At 39.5% G+C, this 23695-nt stretch overlaps 1 protein-coding gene across 7 annotated transcripts in view; it reads left to right on the top strand.

The window, feature by feature from the left end:
* The window catches only part of Dlc1 (deleted in liver cancer 1), a 385446-nt gene that overhangs the window by 102330 nt on the left and 259421 nt on the right, over nt 1-23695 (top strand). For 6 of the 7 annotated variants that reach the window (NM_001194940.2, XM_006509166.4, XM_011242152.3 and 3 more), the window contains exon 4: nt 560-691. In NM_001194940.2, the coding sequence (NP_001181869.1) occupies nt 560-691 (132 nt within the window). Of the gene's footprint in view, nt 1-559; nt 692-19812; nt 22953-23695 lie in introns of those variants that run through there. The other variant, XM_006509169.4, reaches the window with a different exon arrangement.

Here is a 23695-nt window from a genome sequence, read left to right as displayed (position 1 = left end):
TTTAATGTTTATAAACTGTTTTTTACTCCTATCCATTTCATATTAATTCAGTTTAAAATTCAAATGAGCTATATTTTTTAGAATTATATGGGTTTTTTGTTTCTCATGAAAAAGACATTTTAAAACATCTGATCTGAAGTTATTCAAGGCACAAGAAATTTGAATACAATTATGTACTTCACACATCCATGTGTGGACACACACAAGCGTGCACACACGGATGCACAAATGCACATATCTCTTAAAGCAGTGTCATTATTCATATTTATTTACATGCTATATATCTCTTATAACATTTGGTCTATGGAAAATGATTTTCAATACTATCAGTGGGGTATAATAAAGGGGAAAAGCATTACTCACATTTTAAACTAAGACTGGAAAGATTTTTTTTTCATTTGCCATCCACAAGGCCCTGAGGAAGTCCAGAAGGCATTTTGTTACCTATGTGATACTGAGTTCCTGGAGGTCACATAGAAATGAACGCTGCTGGTGGGAGGAAAAGGGCGTGCAGGAGGCACTCATGTGCCTTTTCTCATGGTTCTTTGTCTTTTCACAGGATCTGGAATCAGGATCTGAAAGCAGAACAGACAGTATGGCAGTAAATCAGACACAGGTGAATCTGTCTTCAGAGTCCACCGATCCATCATCCACTCCAGGGAGCAATTCTGGAACCAAACCCAAAGCCATGGTAAGTTGTACACAATCCCAGACTCAACAGTCACTGTTGCCAAACATGAGGTAAGGGTTGATAGCCTTCTATTCAGTGTGTAAAGAAGACTATTGGAGTCTTAGCTGTATCAATTTGATAATATTTACTGAAGTGTCACCCTAAAAGTGTATGCTGCTTATTTTTTTTAATTGGGTACATAAGTAGTTCACTAAAGCAGGCTATGAATCCAGAATTAGGCAAAATATGGTCTGTGAATTCTGTTGCATAACTTTAGAGAGCCAAGAGTGTAAAACGTGGAGATGGGTTGTCAGGTGCTGTTATCATGACCATACCACATACTCATTAGAAAATTTCTAAGCTTTGATGATAGATGAATGTATAGATAGATAAGAAGTTGTCTTGGATGACATGATGATATGCAGGATTACAGATGGATAAAATTGCTCCATCATATTTTGTGGACATCTAATGACATAGAACATTCAAAGCCTAATATTTAATGGAGTGTAAGTTACTGTCCTTGTTGCCCTGATGACTTTACAATGGTATCTACACCAATGAAAAGAAGAGTCTCTACACAGAATAACATAGCACAGTAAATTCTGAAGAAAAACATTTTTCTTTAAGTAAAATCTGAATTGCACAGGCAAAACAGTATTTGACTCTAAAAGGTAACATTTATGGGGAAGTAATTACTGCTTCAAATATCTAAAGTCCACACAGTTCCAAAATAACCTCTCCTGGCTCTGTGAAAATCACAGAGCTGTGTTTTTTTTAATCCCCATGTTAGCTTACCATGGAGAAGTGAGTTTGTACTGTTTGTTTTCTTGTCTTTAAAATAAAGGCAGTTCTAAAATCAGACTAAAAGAATACACTGAGTTTGAGACATGCTGGATTCACTAGGATTTAAGGGAAATCAAAGCACACTGTTGAAATAGCAGATGGGTCTGGCTTTAGAATTTACATAGGCAGGACTTAAATTGCCCCTTGTCATTTATATGCAGATCGTTTGGTTCCAAAGATCTACTCATATCTACATATATGGGGCACTATGCCAAATTTGAAAAAAAACAAAAACCAAAAAGACCTCAAAGGAACAATATGTTAGCCAAGCCTTATATGGCTTACATTTTATCAAAGAGGGTAGACATTTAAGCAGTAAAAGGCAAGTAAATACTACAGCACTGTGACAGTGCTAGGTGAGCAGGGAATAAAAGACATGCATAGTATTGGCTTGGGGATTCAGTAAAAACGACTGTCAATAGCAACAAGTGCTAATAGGCAGACTCTAGTAGAATGCTGTTCTTTTATTGATGATAAATTTTCTTGCCCTACTATTATATAGGTACCTGTAGAGCCCTGAGGGATGTCAAACTGTCATTGGTGGCTTAAATTCATAAACTATAATTTAATAAAGAGATGCTACATGAAAAACTTTCTATCTGGACACTATAAGTTCTTATGTTTCTGTTTTGGTGGGATTTATTCTTCTTATGTTTTGATTGAAATAGAATTTATGGCTTGACATGTACTAAAATTAGGTCTTCCACTTAATGGGTTTTCACAGCTGTGCAAATCTAGAGTCTTGCACATTTGTATGCCCATGTGGCTACAACCCAAGACAAGACAAATTCTGAGGGACAGAGTGATGCTGGCTCTGGACTGGATACTCTCCTATCACAGGTTTCTCCATTTGTCTGAAAATTGTATGACTAAAAGCAGGTGGTGCTTATAGTCATTTTTAACTCGTTTCACATTTTCTCTAAAGGCTTTGTTTGATGTGTGTTTATTTGTGAAGTATATTACTATAATTTGATGCACATATGTCTTGGGTCATGATCAAATCAGTATAATTGATGTTTGTCTGAGAGCTTGTGTATTGAGACAAAAAACAGAAAGAACTAACTGAGAACGGCTTGTGTGTTTTGAAGCTTCAGACACAATCCCTAGTAACACACCTCTTCCAACAAGGCCACGCCTCCCTAGCCTTTCCAAACAGTTCTACCAACTGAGACCAAGCATTCAAATATGTGAACCTATGGGGACCATTTCCATTCTTTGTTTCACCTCCAATAATGTCATAAAGTGCTTTCTTTATATTTTCATCAAATATTTTTTAAGCTTAGAGTCTTAGATCCTTTGTTTACCTTGAGTCAATATTTTTTATATCTTTAGATATGAAGCTAGTAACATTATTCTACCTCCCTGTTCAGAGGACAATAACTCTCTCAGTTTTCGTAGAAGAATAACTTAAAAAGAATATTCTTTCTCTGATATATACAATTGGTCACTTGTCAAAATCAGTTAGCTGTAATTGTGGGTTGATTTTTAGTGAAAGTAGTCTGGTCTGTTTCATTGGTTTATGTCTGTTTTATGTAAGAATAATGGTAGTTTGATCTCTCCAGCTTTGCAGTACATTTGGAAGTCAAGTATCATGGTGTCTTAGCTTTTCACTACTTGCTTAGGAGATCTAACACGTTTTGTCTTTTTCTTTTCTTTCTTTCTTTCTTTCTTTCTTTCTTCCTTTCTTTCTTCCTTTCTTCCTTTCTTTCTTTCTCTCTTTCTTTCTCTCTTTCTTTCTTTCCATCTATGAAAACCCTCATTGTTGTTTTGGCTTTGGTTGCAGTGTCTCTGTCATCTGTAGTGCTGGTTTGAATGAACATTTTATCAAGCCTTCTGGCTTATGACTGAGGGATGGTACTGTTTTCTTGTATGTGAGCTCTATAATTTTTCCATTGTTTTAAATTTTCCATTGGGGAATATTTTACTTCTTTCTTAATATGCTTTAATTTCATTTATTTCTCTATTTTGTGGGTGCATACAAAAATAGAGAAATGTGCACAGGTGGAGGTCAAAAAACAGATTTCAAGAATCAGTTCTCTCCTTCTACCAAGTATGTCCTAGATATTGAACTCAGGTATTCAACCTTGGTGGAAGTGCCCTTACCCCGTGAGTAATCTTGCTGGCTTTCATTTACTTCTTTAGTAAAACTTATTTCTGAGTAATGTATTTCTGTGAGACTTTTAATATACTTGTTCTAAATGGGATTTCACCAATAATCCTACCCAGCTATGATGCCTATAAACCATATGAAATGATAGTCCTACAGGATCAGTACTGGCTCACTAACCTTAGTAGTAACCAACAGATCTCTAATTGGGTTTGTGACCCACTCAACAAGAGGGAAACTGTACCTGATGTAAAAGCCTAAACAACTTCCCAAAGCTAACCTAAAACCCTTAATCGCATTCTATGTGTTTCTCATCATACCCAGAAAGAAGTGCAGTTCCCACCTCCTGAAAGATTTTTTTTCATTTTAAAAAAATTGAATAGTTTATTACTGATACATAAAACTTCTTGTTGACTTTGTATTATACATCTTTACTGAATTCAATTATCAGTGCCAATGATTTTTGGTGGATCTTGTGGTATTTTCTCCATAGTTATATCATCCTCAAACAAGGATACTTTCATTTTCTCTTTCTTGCTCTGGTTGCCTTTGTTTCTCTCTGAAAAAGATTTCCAGGACTACATAAATAAAAATGATCAAAGGGAGAACCCTTATTTTGTTCTGTGGAACTATATCAAGTTTTCTCTGCCTCAGACCCAGTTTGGTTTTGTCTTTTATCTTAAGGATATTTAAAATGCTGATATTAGTTTAATCACTATTAACTGTGCTTTTATGAAAAAAGAGTACAACTCAGGTAACAGGACAAGAAGATGTATTATTTGTAAAATGCATACCTGGAGGAGCAAAACATTTTACTGTGCAGAATAACTGAAAATACCACAAGACTGTGGGAATGTAAGATGCATGTTTATCTTCATCTCCCACCAAAGACCTCCTGGAGTTGCCTGATGCCACCAAGATTCGAATAATGGTGATGGGACTAAAATCCTTTAAGCATACTGGGACATAACAGCCTGATTACATCCTGAACTACCTAGCTAAGGGATCTTCAGCATTCACCAGTACATCTTGAAGAACCTAGGGGACCTTGGAAATCTACCGAAATGGACTGTGTACTGGAGTTAGCAGCTGGCCTTTGACTGGAGGTGTCATAGACAGTAGAAATAATTAAACTTCAGTAATTGTAATTATTGGAGAAGAAAAGCCATATATCACCTACTTAAGTTCTGGATAGCAACAATAGCTCTAAGCCAATGAATTGAATTCAACTTCCACTTTTTTGATTAGTGCTTGAGTTAATAAATTAGATAGTACTAAAAAAATCAACTCAGGGAAGGGTGGGAGCTGCCAGTACCCCATCATATACCTGATGCCTTTCAAGAGGAGGTCAGAACAGTTCCTCCCTAATACTGATAAAACATGGCGAAAATAGTGTCACATCCTGTGAGTTCATGCTTATTTCTGAATGGCCAGTGTATGACCAATCTTGATCATTTTTCAACTACTTTATTCACAGTTATAGAATTTCTTTGTTCAGTTTAAGCTTTTGCTGAAGGGTAAATTGCCTGCCATGATCCTGATGCATAGCTGTTTACTCTGAAGTCAAATAAGAGAGGCCAGTCCGTATAACCTATTTACTTCCCCCACTGTTGACATGATAGAATCGAGTAATATCATTTCCAGTCTGACATTCAACTGTCAATAGAGCTGTCCTCTCTAGAAATTGCCCATGTGTTGAGGTAGAAGAGGAAGGATGGTGAATATTTGTAACATTTTTGACATTATTGTTCATTTAGATTTTGTTTCTTAATTCTATTTCATTCGTTGCTTTTTGTTAGTTTGATTTTGTAATTAACATACAAAGTATTAAGTTTTATTGGGGAATTTCACACAAATTTACTTTGGTTGACTCTTCTGCTCATATCCCTTCCCACCCTTTCTATCATTTGCCTACACTATGTCAAATGGATTCTTTTGTCTCTTTCTTCTTCCTACCCTACTTTCTCAACACAACTTTTCACCTTCTCCTTTACCTCCTATACATATATTCACATATGTACTACAAACTAGGACCTCTATATGATAGCGAACATGTTTTTGTTGTTGTTGTTTTTCTAAATTTGGGTCACCGTGTCTAATACAATCCTTTCTAGATCCGTCCAATTTCCTGAAACTTTCATTTTTCTTTAAAGCTTAGTAAAGATCCATTGGGTATATGTACCACAATTTCATTATTGCTTCATCTGTTGATGACTGGTCTCACTTCTTTGCTATTGTACAGCAATAACATGAGTACACTATGCCATCTCTGTGGTAAACTGGGAGTTTGGGAAGATGTCCAACAATGGTACAGCTGAATCATCTGGTAACTTTAATTTTAAATGTTTGAGAAAATTCCATACTGATTTCCATAATGGCTGTATGAGTTTATTTCCCACTACTATAGAAGGGGTCTTTTTCCCCCCACATGCTAGGCAACTTTTGCTATCAGTTTTCTTGATGATAGTAGCTCTTCTGAATCAAGAGAAATGGGCTTCACAGTGATTAAAATTTGCACTTCCCTGATGGCTATGGATGTTGGATACTGTTGTTAAAGATGTGTGTGTGCATGTGTGTGTGTGTGTGTGTGTGTGTGTGTGTGTGTGTGTGTGTGCTGTGGTAGACACATCCATACATGTGCCTGCAGAAGCAGAGAATGCCAGATCCTCTCGGACTGTACTCACAGACAGTTATGAACCATTTGATGTGGCTACTAGAAACCAAACTCGGGTCCTCTGCTAGAACAATAGTGTTCTTAACCCCTGAGCCATCGCTCCATCTGTTAAATACTTTCAGAATACTTACCAGCCACTGCCTTTCTTCTTTGAGGACTATTTGTGCATTTCATCAACCCAAATGCTATTAAAGTTTAAGGCATTTAGAAACACATTATTATTATTATTATTATTATTATTAATCATTCTATTCCTTTACATCTCAAATGATATCTCACTTCCAATTACCCCTCCACAAACCTCCTATCCCAAATCTGCCCTCTTCTCCCTCTCCTTTGCCTCTATGAGGGTGCTCCCTCACCCACCTACCCTCTCCTACTCCACCACTACAGCATCCTCCTAGGCTGGGGCATCAAACCTCTACAGGACCAAGGGAGTTGTTTCCTATTGATGTCAGACAAGGCCATCCTCTGCTACTTATATATCTGGAGCCATGGATCCCTCCCTGTATACTCCTTGGTTAGTGGTCTAGTCCCTGAGAGCACTGGGTGGTCAGTCCAGCCAACATTGTTCTTCCTATGGGGTTGCAATCCTCTTCTGCACCTGCAGTTCTTCTGCCAGCTCCCCCACCAGGGTCCCAGAGCTCAGTTTGATAGTTGGGTCCAAGTATTCACATCTGCGTTGGTCAGTTGCTGGCAGAACCCCTCAAGGAACAGTCACACCAAGTTCCTGACAGCAAACACCTCTGGCAACAACAGTGTCAGGGTTTGATGTCTGCAAACAGGGTGGATACCCAGGTGACACTGTGTTAATCCAGGTAAGGTGTAATGTGCCAATAAGGGCAGCACTTAGGAGACTGAGACAGGAGTATAGTGAGTTCAAGAGTAACCTAGACTGCATAGACAGACGATCTCAAAAATAGATAGATAGATAGATAGATAGATAGATAGATAGATAGATAGATAGATAGATAGATAGATAGATAGAAAAATGGTTCAGACGATGGCTCCATAGGTAAAAGTGCTTGCAATGCAAGTATGAAAATATGAGTTCAGATCTCTAGAACTCATGTAAAAATGCCCTCACATAGATTGAGTATCTGTAATAGCAATAGGAGGTGAAGACAGAGAATCTCTGGGTCATGCCACCTAATGTATCCAATGAATAAACAGAAAGGAGATAAGCAAGGTGGCAGAGAAATTCCATTCCAAAGTTGTCCTCTGCCCTCTGCATACACACTGTGCCCACATTCTCTGTCTCTGTCTGTCTCTCTGCCTCTCTGTGTCTCTGTCTCTGTCTCTGTCTCTCTCTCTCTCTCATTGTATATATGCAAACCTATCCCCCACACACACACTACTAATTAAAGAGATACTCTTACTTTCTTTTCTCCACTTAAAAAGACATCACACAACTTATGTTGTTCTCCAATTTATATTTTAGCCATTTTTGTAGAACCACAAATTGCTCTTCAAATGCATCACCTCAGAGCAGCTCAGTGATAGATGTTCCTGTGGTCTGCGGTGCTGGGAAGGATGGAAAGGGACTCACAATGACAGGAACCCAGGAGAAACAAGTTCCATGATCGAAATTATAAAATATTAATTTAAACCCCAAACTATCTTAGCAATACCTATATTTTGTTATACCATATAACATGTGGTATACATACCATATAACATGTCTTATATTATCAGTTATCACATAGAATTTTTTAAAAGGCTGGTAATTTTGTCTAATGGTATCCACTGTTTAATCTAAAGTTGAAACAGAAGACATATTTCTGCACATGACAGCTTCCAGCATTCTCTTTTTACTGAAGTCCTGTAGAAAAAAAAACTTACAATAGCATTAAAAACTGGCTGCAATTTAAATACCATTTCATAATGTCACACATTGTTAGGTTTTGTACACTAAGAAAATAGTGTGCATGCGTGTATGTGCATGTGAACTCACTTGTGCATGGGAGTGTGTGTGCCCAGGTTAACATGCAAAGGTGAAAGAGCAACTGTCAGGAGTGAGTTTCCTCCTCCCATGTGGTCTGGGGATCAAGCTCATGTCCCCAGATGCAATGGGGAGTCTTTGCTTGCTGAACTATTTTGTCTCCCGACACATATATTTTTAAAGAAAAGTTATTTAGTCATCTCAAACATCAAGAAATTTGGATTAGTACAGTTTACAGTTTCAGCATAAAAAAATGTAATCATCTTATAAAATGCCTTTGATGTGCACGCTTTTTAATGTGGCGATTCTGCTCTGACACGGCGAAGCAGTCATGTAAAGCATGTGGAATTCTGAAGGAATATTTGCCTATGTCCACGAAAATCATTATTGTTTATGAGAAAGAAAAACAGCAAAACTTGCAGCTTTGTTGAAAGAGAAACTGTTCCAACAGAGAGATAGACATTTTTCCTAAATATGACAATTGTCATTGATCATTCTGAGGAGTTGCTTACAACTTAAAAGCATCATGGATCCCACTCACATATTTTGCATTCGTAAATAAAACTAAATATGTAGTTCTAGTCCATTAATGTGGGGCTTTGAGAAGCACAATCTCCACAGCCATTGCTTTTATATTTAAAAATCAACTCAAATTTTTTCCATTCTTTGTGTGAGCTGTAAGAAATGACATCTGTTTGCTGTGGGTTTCCAAGTGACACAGGAGAAGCTGTTTCAGAGTGTGTTTCTTGACTCCACCAGCACCTCCTCACCAGGCATCTTGTCACTATTGATCTAGAAGTTTCTGTTTGCCAAGAGTGAGATGAAATTTTACCTGATTATCCTGGTCCTTAATACCAAACTTTGAATTTGAACACTGAGACACTTCATTGAGTTAACAACGGGGCCTTTCTCTCTTTCCTGCTTGGTGACATTGGTCTGGGCACAAGGTGACAAAAAGAAAACTCCCCAAACCAAAAGAAAGGCCCCAAGTGGAAAATGGTATGAACTGGCATAGATTTCATTCGGTCAAGAAACAGTACACATGCATCTTACACAACATTGCACAGGCATTTCTACAGCCCAAGATGTGATCGGATGAGCTGGACCTTGCATGTTGTTGTAACCATGAGAAATGCTGGTACCCTCTGTGCTCATGTAAGTTCTTGAATCTGGTTCCCATTTTCATCCAAGAGAAATAAGAGCTTCCAGTTATTTCTGTGCCCTATGGAATGGCAAGCCACCGAGGTACCACATCACAGCAACCGGGAGCATAACTCAAAACTCTGAGCAGAAATTGACCTCTAAGCCATCTTCACAGTCTTTTCTGCCTCCCTTGCCCACTTGCTTGTCCCAACCTTCTAATTATACATGCAGTGTCTTCCCGTATTTTGTTTTACTCTGATGCTAACAGGTTGATAAATATTTCTACCCTTGGCCTTTGGCAGCCTGTGTACTTACACAGACAAGTGCTGCAAGACAGTGGAAGCTATTTGAGATGTTTAACCAACAATTTCATGTAGGTATTAAATACTAAGTAGAGAAAGTTTACACAGAGGCCCTTCTTGACTAGCTGTGGACAGGGTTTACCAACCACATACCCAATTTCTGAGTGAAGGAATAAAAAAAAATTAAAATATCTACCAAGCATTTCAGTATCCTGAAGGTCATAAATCTGATCAATTTGAATCATACAACAATACTATGAAAACAGGGAACTGCATGCTACTTGTTCTTCCTGTGCCCTGAGACCCTCACAGGCATGATGGCCATGCCTGTGGTACTAGCACTGGAGAAAGTGAGGAAGGAGAATTGCTGGGAAAAGACTGGGTGGAGAACATGATAAATTCAAGAACAACCTGGAAAACATTTCAAAAGTCTATTGAAAGAGGTGTGAAAGAAAGAAGAGGAGAGGGAAAGGAAGGGGAGAGGAGGGGAGGGGAGAGGGGACGGGAGGGGAGAGGAGAGGGGACAGGAGGGGAGAGGAGAGGGGACAGGAGGGGACAGGAGAGGAGGAGAGGTGGTAGGGAAGAGAGGAAGAAAGAGGGAAGAAGAAGGGGAAGAGAAAATTGGAGCTGCTCTTGATATTTACTGAGCATTTTCTATACCAAGTGCTCTATTTTCAAATCAATGTTGAGTGCTCTGTAGCTGGATGCTGCCCCTACTGTTAAGGGTGTGTCTCTGAGTTCCCACTGTGTTAGCAAGGTCCTGCAACTCAGATCCACCAGGTTAAATGATCCTCAGAGAAAATCCACTGATGTTCCTGAAACCAACTCTCCCTGTCCTATGGGTATCTAGACACACTTCCTATGGGTGTTCTGCCCGTCTGTTTTGACCATGGTCATTTACCAAACGAGCATATGCTCAAGTTCTGAAGTGCAGAGTCATACCAACAGTTCAATGCTGTTCACACCACATGCGCTGCGGCAGCACAGCGTGGCTTTTCTTCCTCTACCCTAGAAGGATTCATTTTTAGCTCTTTTAAGCATTGGCCTTTGAACTATCCATAGCACAAATTTCATTTAAAGCCCAGACTAAACAAACAGGAGAGAGGGATTTTTGTGTGAATTCTGGAAGTCTCTAACATGGAATCTCTCTACAGGCAGCACACTATATGCAGCCCTCGGCTTCCTAGACCATTGAGACAGAAACTCTGGAGGTTCAATAACCTAACCAAAGCATGAGAGAGCCCACTACATCAGAGCAGTCACACCTATCCCCGGTCTGTGATGCTGCTGCTCTGAATAGTCAACTCTTCTGCCCTCTAGTTTCAGATATAATTCTTGATACATTTTAGCATTTTGTATAAATAAAGGAATAAAGCAGAATTTAAAAATTTCTTCTCTTCAGTCTTAGAAATTTTTATACATGTATAGAATGTATTTTGATCACATCCACCCGAAAATTTAGACATCAGAACAAATAGAATCTTGATTTAAAATTATTGCACAAGTAAGTGTTAACCAAGTATTTAATTTTGTATTTGATATTTAGAGCATACATCAAAACTGTGTGCTCATTCCCTCACTGGTAACTTATTTATAGCTTTCTGTCTGTATTAAATATATCATTAGATATTACTATGGTGGGAAGCTCTCTATATATTTTATTTTCATTTTAAATATTTCTCAGACAGTCATATAGAACAAAAATAGCATGTTTGTCAAAGGAAAGGTTTTAACTAATACTGTATAATTTTTCACACTTGTAAGGTAATTGAATGTATTATCTTAATCAAAAGGTAAAAGATCAAATAATTAGCCATGTATATAGCCTTGTATAATCAATGTATGAAATCATCCCATATTTTTAATTAAGAAAATGCCTTTTGAATTTTTAATATAGCTGAACTCTAGTACTACTACTGTTTTTTATTAGATATTTTCTTTATTTACATTTCAAATGTTATCCCTTTCCCTGGTCTCCCCTATAAAAACCCCCTATCCTCTCCTCCCACCCCCTTCTTACCAACCCACCCACTCCTGCTTCCTGGCCCTGGCATTCCCCCATACTGGGCCATAGAACTTTCACAGGACCAATGGCCTCTCCTCCCACTTATAAGCGACTAGAACATCTTCTGCTACATATGCAGCTAGAGTCATGAATCCCACCATGTATTTTCTTTGGTTGGTGGTTTAGTCCCAAGGAACTCTGTACTGTTATAAGAGCAAACTTTTTTTTTCCTCCAAAAGCTACAAAGTTATGGAATCTATGCATGAGCCACTACAGTAGAAATCATGAGCAGAAAAAGACAAAACTTGATCAGAATCTTTGGAGTCAAACCCCAAGACCGGAAATTGCCTAGAGATGGCTACTGATGGGTGTTCTAAAACATAGACATGCATGGACAGGAGGGAGTCAGAGTTGCTCTGAGCTGGTTGCTGTGCAGTAGACTGCAATTTCAACGGAATCAGCACGGTGTTCTGGGGCTTGGGAGACAGCAGAGTCAGCATCATACTCTGGGGCTTTGGGGGTTCTTCAGGCTTGTCACACACTGAAGCCATAGGGCTGTTGCGGTCCATTCCCGCACCAGAGTATTTTGGGTACTTGGCGGCCCCTAGGAAATCATGTAACCTTGAATGAGGTGGTCTCTTCAGGTCAAGGATATTTCCCAACAGGCCAGGCAGCTGCAGCTTTTGGCAGCCACTACTCTCGCTGAAGCATGGACTTCAGCCATGGGATCTGAGCAGGGAATTTCAGAATATCGACCGACACCCATGTTATGGTTTGCGCCTTCAGGGACTGTGTAGGCTGACGCAAATGTCAGCTACCTGAACATTTGGTTTTGAAAAAAGGTTGTAATTTATTTAAAAATGGATGTTATTCTCAAATTTACTTACAAAAACCTTTACTTAAGACTTCCAAGAGGAATCAGCAATGGAATAATCGCTAAGATTTCTCATGGGTAAGAAGTGTGGAATCTTGTGTAAAACCCACCAAAAGCTAGCTGTACCAGGCATCATAAGCAACCTAGTTTCCGTAAAATACGGTGTGCGTGCGTGGCTGTGACAGACAATGTAGCTGGAATGGCTTTTTCAGGACAAATAAGAAAGAATGACAAAGGGGAGAAACGGAGCACTATCTGAATGGACAGCTGGGTATGATCTTTAAACAACAAAACAGGTTAATTTCTATCTTTAAGAACTTACAAGCAGTGTAAGAATTCATCCAAAGTCTGGAGAATGTTGTCGAGGACAGCTAAGGAAAGGACAAGTAGACGTTGGCATACAAATTCAGGCCAAAGACCAAGAAGGCCAAAGTTAAGGACAGGGAACAAGGAATATGCAGGTTAGTCACATGACCAGAAATAGACCTGAGAGAGTTTGAAGGTGGCCAAGATCCACAGCCTGGGAAAATGGAAGAGTAAAGTCACTGAGTAAGACGGATGACAAAGATCAGGAGCAAGAATGAATAGCAAAAGTAAAGATAATCAAATGCATGAAACTAATGTACATAAAATGCGACATACCGATTTTAAGAGTGCACAATTCTAGGAAGGTTAGCAATGAAAGACAAAGACAAAGAAGGAAGATTTTTCATCCAATACCCAGCCGTTATGTCTTATTGTTTCTCTAGGAATGCCACCTTACATTCACTGTGATCACACACACACAAAAAAAAGTTAATCTGCTTCTTCAGTCTGTCTGCCACACTGAGCATCCTATGTCATCTTCTTCACAGACCACTCAAATCTTAGACTCCCAGGACTCTCAACAAAGACTGAAATAACATAATGTCATAGTTTCATTTCCTGTTGCTGTGATAAAATATCCTGGCAAAAGCAACTTAAGGAAGAAAGGGTTTTTTCTAGATCATGATTTGAAGTTGGGCAGCTGCTCACATTGTATTCCTAATGAAGAAGTAGGGAGAGAGGAATGGGGACTCTGATACCTTCCCCAGCCCCACCCCCCTCTTCACTCACACATTCCCTGATCTCAGTCAGGAACTGGCTCCACCCACAGTGGGTGGATCTGCCCACCTCAATTAATCCAATCAAGATAATCCCCCACAGGCATGCTCAGAGGTTCAATGTAGAGGGGCATAAACAATTTGGCAACAGTAAAAGATCTCAAATGCACATCAACCAAGAGCAAATTCAGAATCAAGTGTGTCATGACTACGTGATGTTTTTGACATCACTTGGCTGTGCTGCATTTCACAGCACCACTGCAGCCTTCTGAACACACATGTGCACTGCAATGTGTGTGCACTGACAAGGGAGACCGTGGCAACACCTTGCTTTAGTATCTAGACTACTGTTAAATCTTCCATGTTCTAAATGTACATACAAAGCTGTGTGTTTATACAGAAATATGTCAATTAGCTAACAGAGGAAAAAGGACTACACTTTTTTTTTTCTGTCATTTCTCAGCATGCAAGTTTCAAATCACCGTATGTTGGGATTACATCGTGTTAGACTGTTTGATTTAAAAACTGCTTTATGAGTTGCCTGTTTGGGTATTGTTTTTGTTTTGTCTTGTTTTAATTCTTAAATGAAGCTTGGCTTTGGATTAGAGTGAAATTTCTAATAATTTCTGAAATGGCCTTAAACATATGCCTTTCATTTCTTAGCTACATATTCATGCTAAGCAGTGAATACACTGTTGTCGAAGAGAAATAAAGATATTAGATTGGGGAAATGAGTCAGTGGGTAAGAGCATTTACTATGCAAACAGAAGGAGCTGGGTTCAGATTCCCAGTACCTGTGTAAAGAGCTACATGCCTGTAACCCCAACATGGTGTGGAAATCAAAGACAGAAAGGTGACTCTCTAAGGCTCACTGACCATCAGTGTAGCTGAAAAGCAAGGAAGGAGACTCTGTCTTGAAGGAATGGTGTAGTGGGAAACAAGATAACTGATATCTTCCTCTGGTCTCAGCATGCTTACATGGGGCTCAAACGCCATGCTTGCTCATACATGACCACACATGCATACACCACACAATACACACACAAACACACACACACACACACAGTACTCTGAAAAGTTTTAAAGACACTCTGTGTCCTGCAGTATCAAATATTTAGCAACAGTTCACTAATTCTTTGAATAAAAGCAAAAGGCACACCCATCTCATTAGTATGCAAATTGCTTTCCTCTTTAACAAATGCTAATATTATATGAATGACAAACTATTAATTTTTTTAAAAAAACTCTATGATCTATTATTAGTAAATATTTAGTTTTTGTGCAGATTATATACCTACAACCTTGTGAAGATGCCTCAGGAATTAAATGTCCCAGAAGGAAGAGTTGAAACCCCCCCCCACTCTAGTTTACCTCTTGCCTTTCATTTTAATACAAATAAGAAGACCATTATTTGCATAGCATTCAGTCCTCTCTCCTGGAAAGGCCCTTGGCTATGTCACTAAAGTGGCTAGGTACATTTCCTATACTTCCTAGCCCACTACAGTCAACAGTGCTGCTAAACTTTTACCATTGTTAAGCAACACTCGATTCAGTTTTCTTTAAGCTTGTAGCAAACACTAATGGTACCCATCACACTGTTTCCCTGGGTACTGGCACCCTCCTCTGGTCCATCAGCATCCACCTGCCTCCAGTGGACAGGTTCTCTCACATTTTGTCACCTGTTAAGACTTTATTTTGTTTGGTGTCTTAACAAGGCACTGAATTCCTGGTAATGAAGTCTGCTTTGAATATATAGCAATCTTACAAATCTTTACAATTAATTTGTTGGCTTAGAGGAGCATTATCCATCTCTTTGTCGTGGTGGTTTGCAGATTGAGAAATGAGAGCAGATTGTTCAGACAGTTAATTCTAGGGTAGGATCCCTCAGGAGGTTGCAACCAGGTCCCAGGTTATCTAGAGCAGTAGCTCTTAACCTATGACCCCATTTGGGAAAGGTCACAGGGGTCACCTAAGACTATCAGAAAACAGATATTTGCATTACCATTGAATTCATAACAGTAGCAAAATTACAGTTATAAAATAGCAATGAAAATAATTTTATTGGGGCCACTACAATATGCTGAACTGTATTAAAGTGTTGCAGCATTAGGAAGGTTGAGAGCCACTGACATAGAGCATCCATTTCCAAAATGGCTGACTCGGGTACCACGTGTTCCTCTCTGTAAGGCAGGTGAATGTCCATCAGACCTAGCATTCCCCTCCTACAAGAGCAAGCAACCTTAGCGAGACCAATCAGGTACTGTGGAGGCTTTAATGCATTAGCTTTGAAAGCCATATTGTCCACTTGTGCTTACTGGTCAAGCAAACCAGTTCTAGGCAATGTTGAGGGTGACTAAGCAGGGCATCTATGCCTGGGGCAATTAGGGGTGACACTAGTGACCTCATTTGTAGTTCTCTTCATGTGGCCTTTGTAGCTGCGTGTTTGCAGGCCACTTACTTCTAGTACAGCCACAAGGACTATATAAGACTCTTAGCATCTCCTCTCTGAGGTCTGGCCATAGTTCTGTTTAGTTTTTGTGGCTAGATCACTGTCTCCTGTGATCCAACTGTGGTCCACAACAAATGCTCAACATCTGCGATCCTGCCAGATCCCAGACTCCAACTGGGATCAATAGATTTCCTTCCTTTGGCTCATTTACCACCTATGGCTCAGACCAAAAATGGCCCTGTGTTCCTTCCACTGCAAGGGGCACTCACCATTCACTGGGCTTTCCTTGTCTATCATTTCCCTCTTAAATTCCTCCCGTCAGCCTTGAACTGTGGACTGGTACCCTACAAACTCCGTTCTGTTAGGGCAAGATTTGTTTTGATTTGATATTTTCACTCTATCTTCAAAGCCATTCTTTCCCAGATCCTCTGAACTACTCTTTTTCTTTCCTATACTGAGAAATGAACCCTACCTTGAACTTCCCATCACTGAACTACATTTCCAGCACACACACACCTACACACACACACACACACACACACACACACACAACCAAATAAACAAACAGATGCAGCTATGTACTACCAGGTTTTATTCAGTGACACTAAAAATTGAATTTCCTCTGTCACAAACTGTTCTGTTTACACTAGAGACTGAACATAAGCCCACCTGCCTGGTAGTCAAGTACTCTACCCCTCGGCTAGACCCTATTGCTGATTCTTGGATCCTATTATATCCTTGAGGGGGGTTCATTCCCTCTACCTATGTTTTCAAATTCTATGATTTAATCCACTCTACAATTCACTTCCATATTAAACCTTTCATCTTCAGGTTTGGACACAATTTTAATTTTACACAGATCTATCCTGAAGCGTGATATGAGCACCCGGAATGCTATCATCAATGGACACTTGGGAGGGGTATTAAAACCTCAAGGTTATGGTGCTGTCTTTTTGGCCTTCCTAAAACTGTATATAACCAGAAGTAGAAATAAATGCAGACATCCCAAAGATGTATGGTGATTTATAATTGCAGAAAAGGGAGAAAATATGAAAGAAGTTTCTTTAAAAATAGTGTCCAAACACATACTTATCAGGTGACCTGTCAAAATATTTCAACGCCGTTTGTGCAATGACTTACACATGACCCTGTTACACATACCAAATGTGGATACAATAAAACAAACGTATGACGGCTGGTTTAAAATAGATCATAGTATTGCTCCAGGAATAATAACTCCGATTGTTCATCAGTTTGCCTAGACTGACAGAAGGGCAATACTAGGGATCAAACCCAAGGCCTTACACATGCTAAGCAAGCCTTGCACCGCAGCCCAGAATGTACCCCAGGCTGGTCTTCAACTTGTAAAGTCTCCTGTTTCGCCTTCCCAAAAGCTGGCCTTGGAGGTGTGCATTAGCACACCCAGCTTGCCTGTCTGTTGTTGGGTCTGATTTCTGTCAGCTCTAAGGAGAGCTCGTGAAGTCCCTTTCATCCTGGTCAGGCGATCTCATGCACAGAGATGAGGAAGGTATCTCACGGCAGGTTCAGTTTGGGTGCAGATCTGGAAGTGGCAGGGAGCTCTCCAGATGCTAAGTATCTTACTGACTCTCTAATGGCCAAGTCAGCAGCAGGCGAGAGAATTAGGTCAGGCTGGCTCAGATGGGTAAAGATGACAGAGTCTTAGCAGCAGCAGCACTGGCAGCAGCCTCATGGATACTGTGTACGTTCAAACTCTAGAGCAAAGGACATTTCTCTAAAACTTGTTGAAATAATAGAATATTGACTATAATATTCTCTTACAGAATACTTACTAGTATTTGTCATTAAAATATTGTTTTGAGATATATTTAGCCCTATGGTGACTTGAGGTGACAGAGTAGGTGGGTTCCATTAGAGGGACCTCCCTGCTTTGCAGAGGTGAAAGGCAGGGGGGATACGAGGAGGGGCTTGTGAGGAGGGGGCTGGCAGAAGGTAATTGCTGTGATTGGGATGTAAAGTGAATGAATGAATAGACAGACAGACAGACAGACAGACAGATCATAAATGAAACAAGTATTGTCTTGAAGTCAGAAAATCTTGACTGCGTGTATTTAAAACCATGAAGCATACAACTTAAAACTATTTCAGTTTTTCATTACTGCTCCCCTCAGTGCCTGTGATTTTTTTTCATTATTTTCCTAGTTTGTTTCTGCATTTCACAGAGGAAACAAACTTACAGTGAACTATGGGTAATTCCATCCACTGTATGCTTGGAAGAAGTATTGCAAAGACTAGCCCTATCGGCTACCCCGTGCATTTTTTTACATTAAATTAAAGTTATAAAACCCAGGCACATAAAAGAGTGTTCTGTTACCCTCTCAGGATGGTGAGAGACATTCAGTATTGTTGTAAATAAAACAAATGCAAAAAATCAGATGGCTGCTCTTAGAATAGCTTTAAGAATAATACATAGCTCTTAAATGTCCCGAAACCAGGAAAATGATATTTGTAAGATGTATGTGCATCTACTTCCTACCAACGAACCTTCTTGACTTCTTGTTAAAATTGTGTTTTGTACAACTAAGCGTCTTACAGTTCACAATAATGTTGCTGCCCTTCATTCCTGTTTTTGTGGAAATTCTAATACATTTAATCCCTTCCCATGGGTTGCCTGTTTATTTTTTTTCCTTTCCAAATGCTGCCATCTTCTGGTCAAATTATATCACTTCATGCATAGCAGAAGGTCACAGTGTCAGGCAAATTTGCTTTCTCCAAACTACTAAGAATTTGTCTTTAGGAGTGACCCAGTTGAGTTTGCCACTCTGATGTGCCAAGCCTGGGCAGACTGAAGCAAGTCCTCAGAACTGTAAGACACAAACTTCACAGAGAACATTCCATGACACGTCATGACACACAGTGCGGGTTACACAAAAAATGCGAACCAAGGGACAGACAGACAAGACCTCCAGGAATATGTGATTTTTGTTTCATGGGCTTCTGATTTCATAGAAAAATATAATGAACTCATGTAATATTCGCTTGTTATTATTTTTACATACTTTGTTTTTAAAGTTGGGCCTCTCAGAAGACTCAGTGCTTCACAAAACTGCTTACCACATAAATGTCCTCCTTTCAATGAAGTGGATAGATATTTTGTGTCTGGCAAATTTCATCTGCCCATATAACTGTTCATATTATACATTTTTGGAAGACTTTTTGTAAACAGTGTACATCTTTCAGTGGCTGGATTTGCTATGTAGACTTGTGATTATTCATTGCTCCCTCCCTCATGTGTGATTCCAAGTCATTCATTTATGGGGCACAATAGACATCTTATAATGCTCCAGGTTTCTGCACAAAGGCACAAAAATATCAAATAGAAACAAAATGCTGTCCCAGACTTGAAACTGTAGGTGCAAATTAGTAGATGTTTTTGGTCAAGTCATGGAACTCTGTGATGTATCCTTCTGTCCTAACTTACCCCAGCAAAAATACTTTAGTTCAAAGACACCAAAAACTAGCAAGTCATGGTGCAGATGTGGGAAACCTCTGTGTAGCTCCTCGGCTACTTTTGCCCCCGATGGTTTCCAGTGGGTTTTTTTCTTCTTTATTCCATAACATGTATATTCTGCTAATACATACACTTCTTGCTAAGTGGCCAGTCATCAAGATTGAACAGGTGAAAAGGCTTTGCACAATGAGAGTTCCCTTCACCAGATTGATCCTTTTACTATTTTAGGATCGACTCTTGACTGGAAAGAGCCTGCTTCATCATGCATGACTTACACAGATGCAAGCAGGATGTTACTTATCCAATGCTTCGAAAGGATGCCGTGTGGCATAATCTTAAAGGAAGATCAAAAATGGAATAAATGGGTGTCCCCATCCTCACATTGATAGTTGTGAATCCATTAAACAGCTCTTGCCTAGCTCCACATATGTGTCTGCATTCTCAATTACTTACCATTGCTAACTCTGATCTCACGTGTTCTACACTAACCATTTCTTTCTCAGTATTCAAAGACTAGCTGATGAAAAGAGTCCTGGGCAGAGATTAGAGCAGTGTTTCTCAACCCATCAAAGGTTGCTGAGCCTTTCATGGGGGTCACCCAAGACCATCTGAAAACACAGATATTTACATTATAATTCATAACCGTAGCAATATTACTATTATAAAGTAGCAACAACGATGATTTTTTTTTGGTTGAGTGTCACCACAACATAAGGAACGGTATTAAAGGTCACAGCACCGGGATGGCTGAGAAGCACTGGATTCGAGGAAGGGGTGTGCCTTCACCCTGTCCCTGATTCCAGACATCAGCCCTGCTTCCACACATTGCTGAGCCAGTACTCCAGGAAGTACAGGCTTAAACAAATACAGGAAGGAAGACGCTTGTCTGTGGCAAATCCTAGGAATTTGGCCCCGTTCACCTGCAGTATCCCACTCTTTCCCTATGATTGAAGAAAACAAGTGAATGATCACCAGCGTGTTGAGGAATGTTCAGCCTAATGCAAAATGGTCTGTAATGCACAGTAAAAGGCAGAGCTCACTCTTTTTCCGTTGGAAGATGACAAGACTGTAGACAAGCCTCCGTCTTTAAGTGCTTTGTCTTGGGGCAGGAATAAAAGCAGTAGTTTAAACGTTTTTCAGACACTGACAAGCAGAATATCATTATTCCCTCCAAGATACTTTGCTGCTGATGTCCGCTAAGTTTTCCTCCTGTTTTCCTCCCTTTGTTATCCAATCCTCTGATGAATTATTTACTCCATAAAATGCTGCAGGCACTTTGCTTTCTTTGAGTTGGACGAGGGGACCCGGCACAGAGTGCATAAATGACTATTTAATGCTCATCGTGTGTGACGATGATTGGGGTGGTGAGGAGGAGAGCACTTCCAGTTTTGATAGAAGATTTGAGAAATTTCGAATGGACTCACTCAGCCTGACCTTTGCCAAGCTCTGTCAGAAGGTTGAGTCCTCTACTCTGATACAAAGCCCACAAAAAGCTACAAAACCACCGACCGTGCATTTCCAGAGTCAAATTGCACAGGGCTAACTTCAACATAAAAACATACAGCTCTCAGGTTTCTATATATACCTGCTCATGCAGAAAGTGACACTTTATATGTCCACATACTTTGTCTTTTCTTCACACTTTCTCTATTTAATTCTATTTTATTATAGTGCTGCACTTAGATTAACTTTTGAAAAATAACAGAAATCTAGAATGCATGCCGCTTTCATAAAACAAAGCACCATGAATTTATAAATCATTCCTAGCATTTTCTAAAAATAGGTATGTTTTATTTACGACTGCAGTGTATAAGGCTATGTGTTCTCTCACTTAGGATTTAACTAAGTCAGTTTTAAAGGTTTTTTGTTGTTGTTGTTGTTGTTGTTGTTGTTAACCTTTTTAAAGAGATTTACAAATGTCTGGTGAGTTTGTGGAAGTAACTCTCCGAACAAGATATAGTGAGCTTTCTAGGATAATAAGACATTTTTCTGCCTCAATCTACATAGTCAATGTGTTCCTTGAGAGTAAGACATGAAAATCCTTCTGGTGAATTGACTGCTTTACATAATATTTGTGTGCGTTGCCTAAATCCTGCAACAGCTTTTTCTTTAGGCTGATTCACATTCTTGTGTGTTTTCTGTACTAAGGAGAAACACATAAACAATTGAGAAATTTCCCAACCAGGACAATTGGGTTAAATGAGAAGATGAGATTTCCATGTCCCAGAAAGGCCATCCTTGTCTGCCATGTCCTACAATAAGATGAGGAACAATGTACTGGGTGGAATTCTCAGAAAGACTGGAATATTCTACCTCAGGGAAGACTGAAAGATGAAGAGGTCTTTCATGAGCATGGAAACCCCCACAATACAGGGCTGTGTTCAGTTCCACACTGGTGAATGTGTCCATTATCTGAGGAGATGGGGCCTGTGGAGATTAATATTTCGGTCACCTCTCTCTGCCCTCCACTTAATAGCTGTCATTTGGGTTTGAGCCCCAGCTGTCCTTGTGGTTTTCAGAGGGTGTGCTTTCCTGTTGCTTGGCCTGGGCCCACCCATGGTGGCTGCCTGGGATGGTGCTAGATATATTGTGACAATCGTGCCTCATTAGGAATATCCCAAAGAACACATCCTAGTACATAAATATATACATTCCTGGAATATTTGTTTTTCTGGCTTCTCAATAACTCACTTCATGGGCCCTTTTCTATTGAGGCAAAAGTTTTTGTGTTAAATGGGATATTAAAATGATTAAGTATGACTGGTTCCTGTAAGATAAACATCTTGTTTATCTCAGCTAACTTTCCTCTGTCAGTGGAGTATTCTTTTCTCCTCCAAATAATGAAGACATACTTGAGCACACAGTCAAAACATGAAGAACGTTAATGAACCATGTATGGTGTCGTTATAATGATCCGGATGTCAGTGAGTAAGTGCTAGCCTTCCATGAGTGACAAACACAAACACTGATAGGAGGGTTTCCTTCTGTCTGAAGATGTGTGGTCCTTCTCATCAGCGCTGAGGAATGTGTTTGCATGTTTTCTTGAAATGTGGTAAACTGGCCACCAACCCACAAGCGATGCTAAGGCTTGTGTATGGAAAAAGTCACAAAGAGTAAAGGATTCATAATGATAGAAGTTCTTACTACAAATATTTAATTTTTATTAGCAGGTATTGAATAATTTTGAACCTTTGAGTTAGACTTTTCTGGGGCTATAAAAATAATCTCTAGCAAAGTCATTTGTCCTCATTTGATCACAATTTTTTGGACACTTAGTATCCTATTTTCCATTATCAAACACACACACACTCAAACATACACATATGCTTACACACATACAGACACACACATGCACACATATACATACACTCAAAATAAATGCACATACACATAAAACACATACTTATACATGCATGCACACACACATACACACATGCATACACATACATGCACACACACATACACACACATGCATATACATATGCACACACAGACATACACTCACACATACATGCACACACATAAAACACATACTCATACACGCATACACACACATACACACATGCATACATATACATGCACACACATAATGCACACACATAATGCACACACATCTACACCTTCATATTCCCGCATATATGCACAGACATACACTCACATATATATATGTACATACATGCACACACATCTCACACACACACTCACATATTTACACATACACTTACACATACACTCACACATCCATGCATGCACTCATTTACATGCACACACACACATAGATGTACATATACACTGATACATACATGCACATATACACATACATGCATACACGCATACATTCACACACTCACACATACATACATGCACACACACACTTACCACTTTCAAAAAGAAGTACCAAATGATATATACATGGCAATGAGGCAGGACTCTTTCCCACATGTAAAATCCACAAAGCTGCAGTGAGATGAGAGCACCTAGACAGCTCTCACGTACTCTCCATACTTGGTAGCTGATCCCACCATTCCCAGGTCACCACAGTTTCTGGTGTCGCACTTTTTATTTACATTTTTTGCAGTGTGCTTGCTTAGTAAAGGTGATGCATTATAAA

This window comes from Mus musculus, chromosome 8 (assembly GCF_000001635.26).
Source record: "Mus musculus strain C57BL/6J chromosome 8, GRCm38.p6 C57BL/6J".
In the NCBI taxonomy this organism is placed as follows: domain Eukaryota; kingdom Metazoa; phylum Chordata; class Mammalia; order Rodentia; family Muridae; genus Mus; species Mus musculus.
This window is presented reverse-complemented; position numbering and strand designations above follow the sequence as displayed.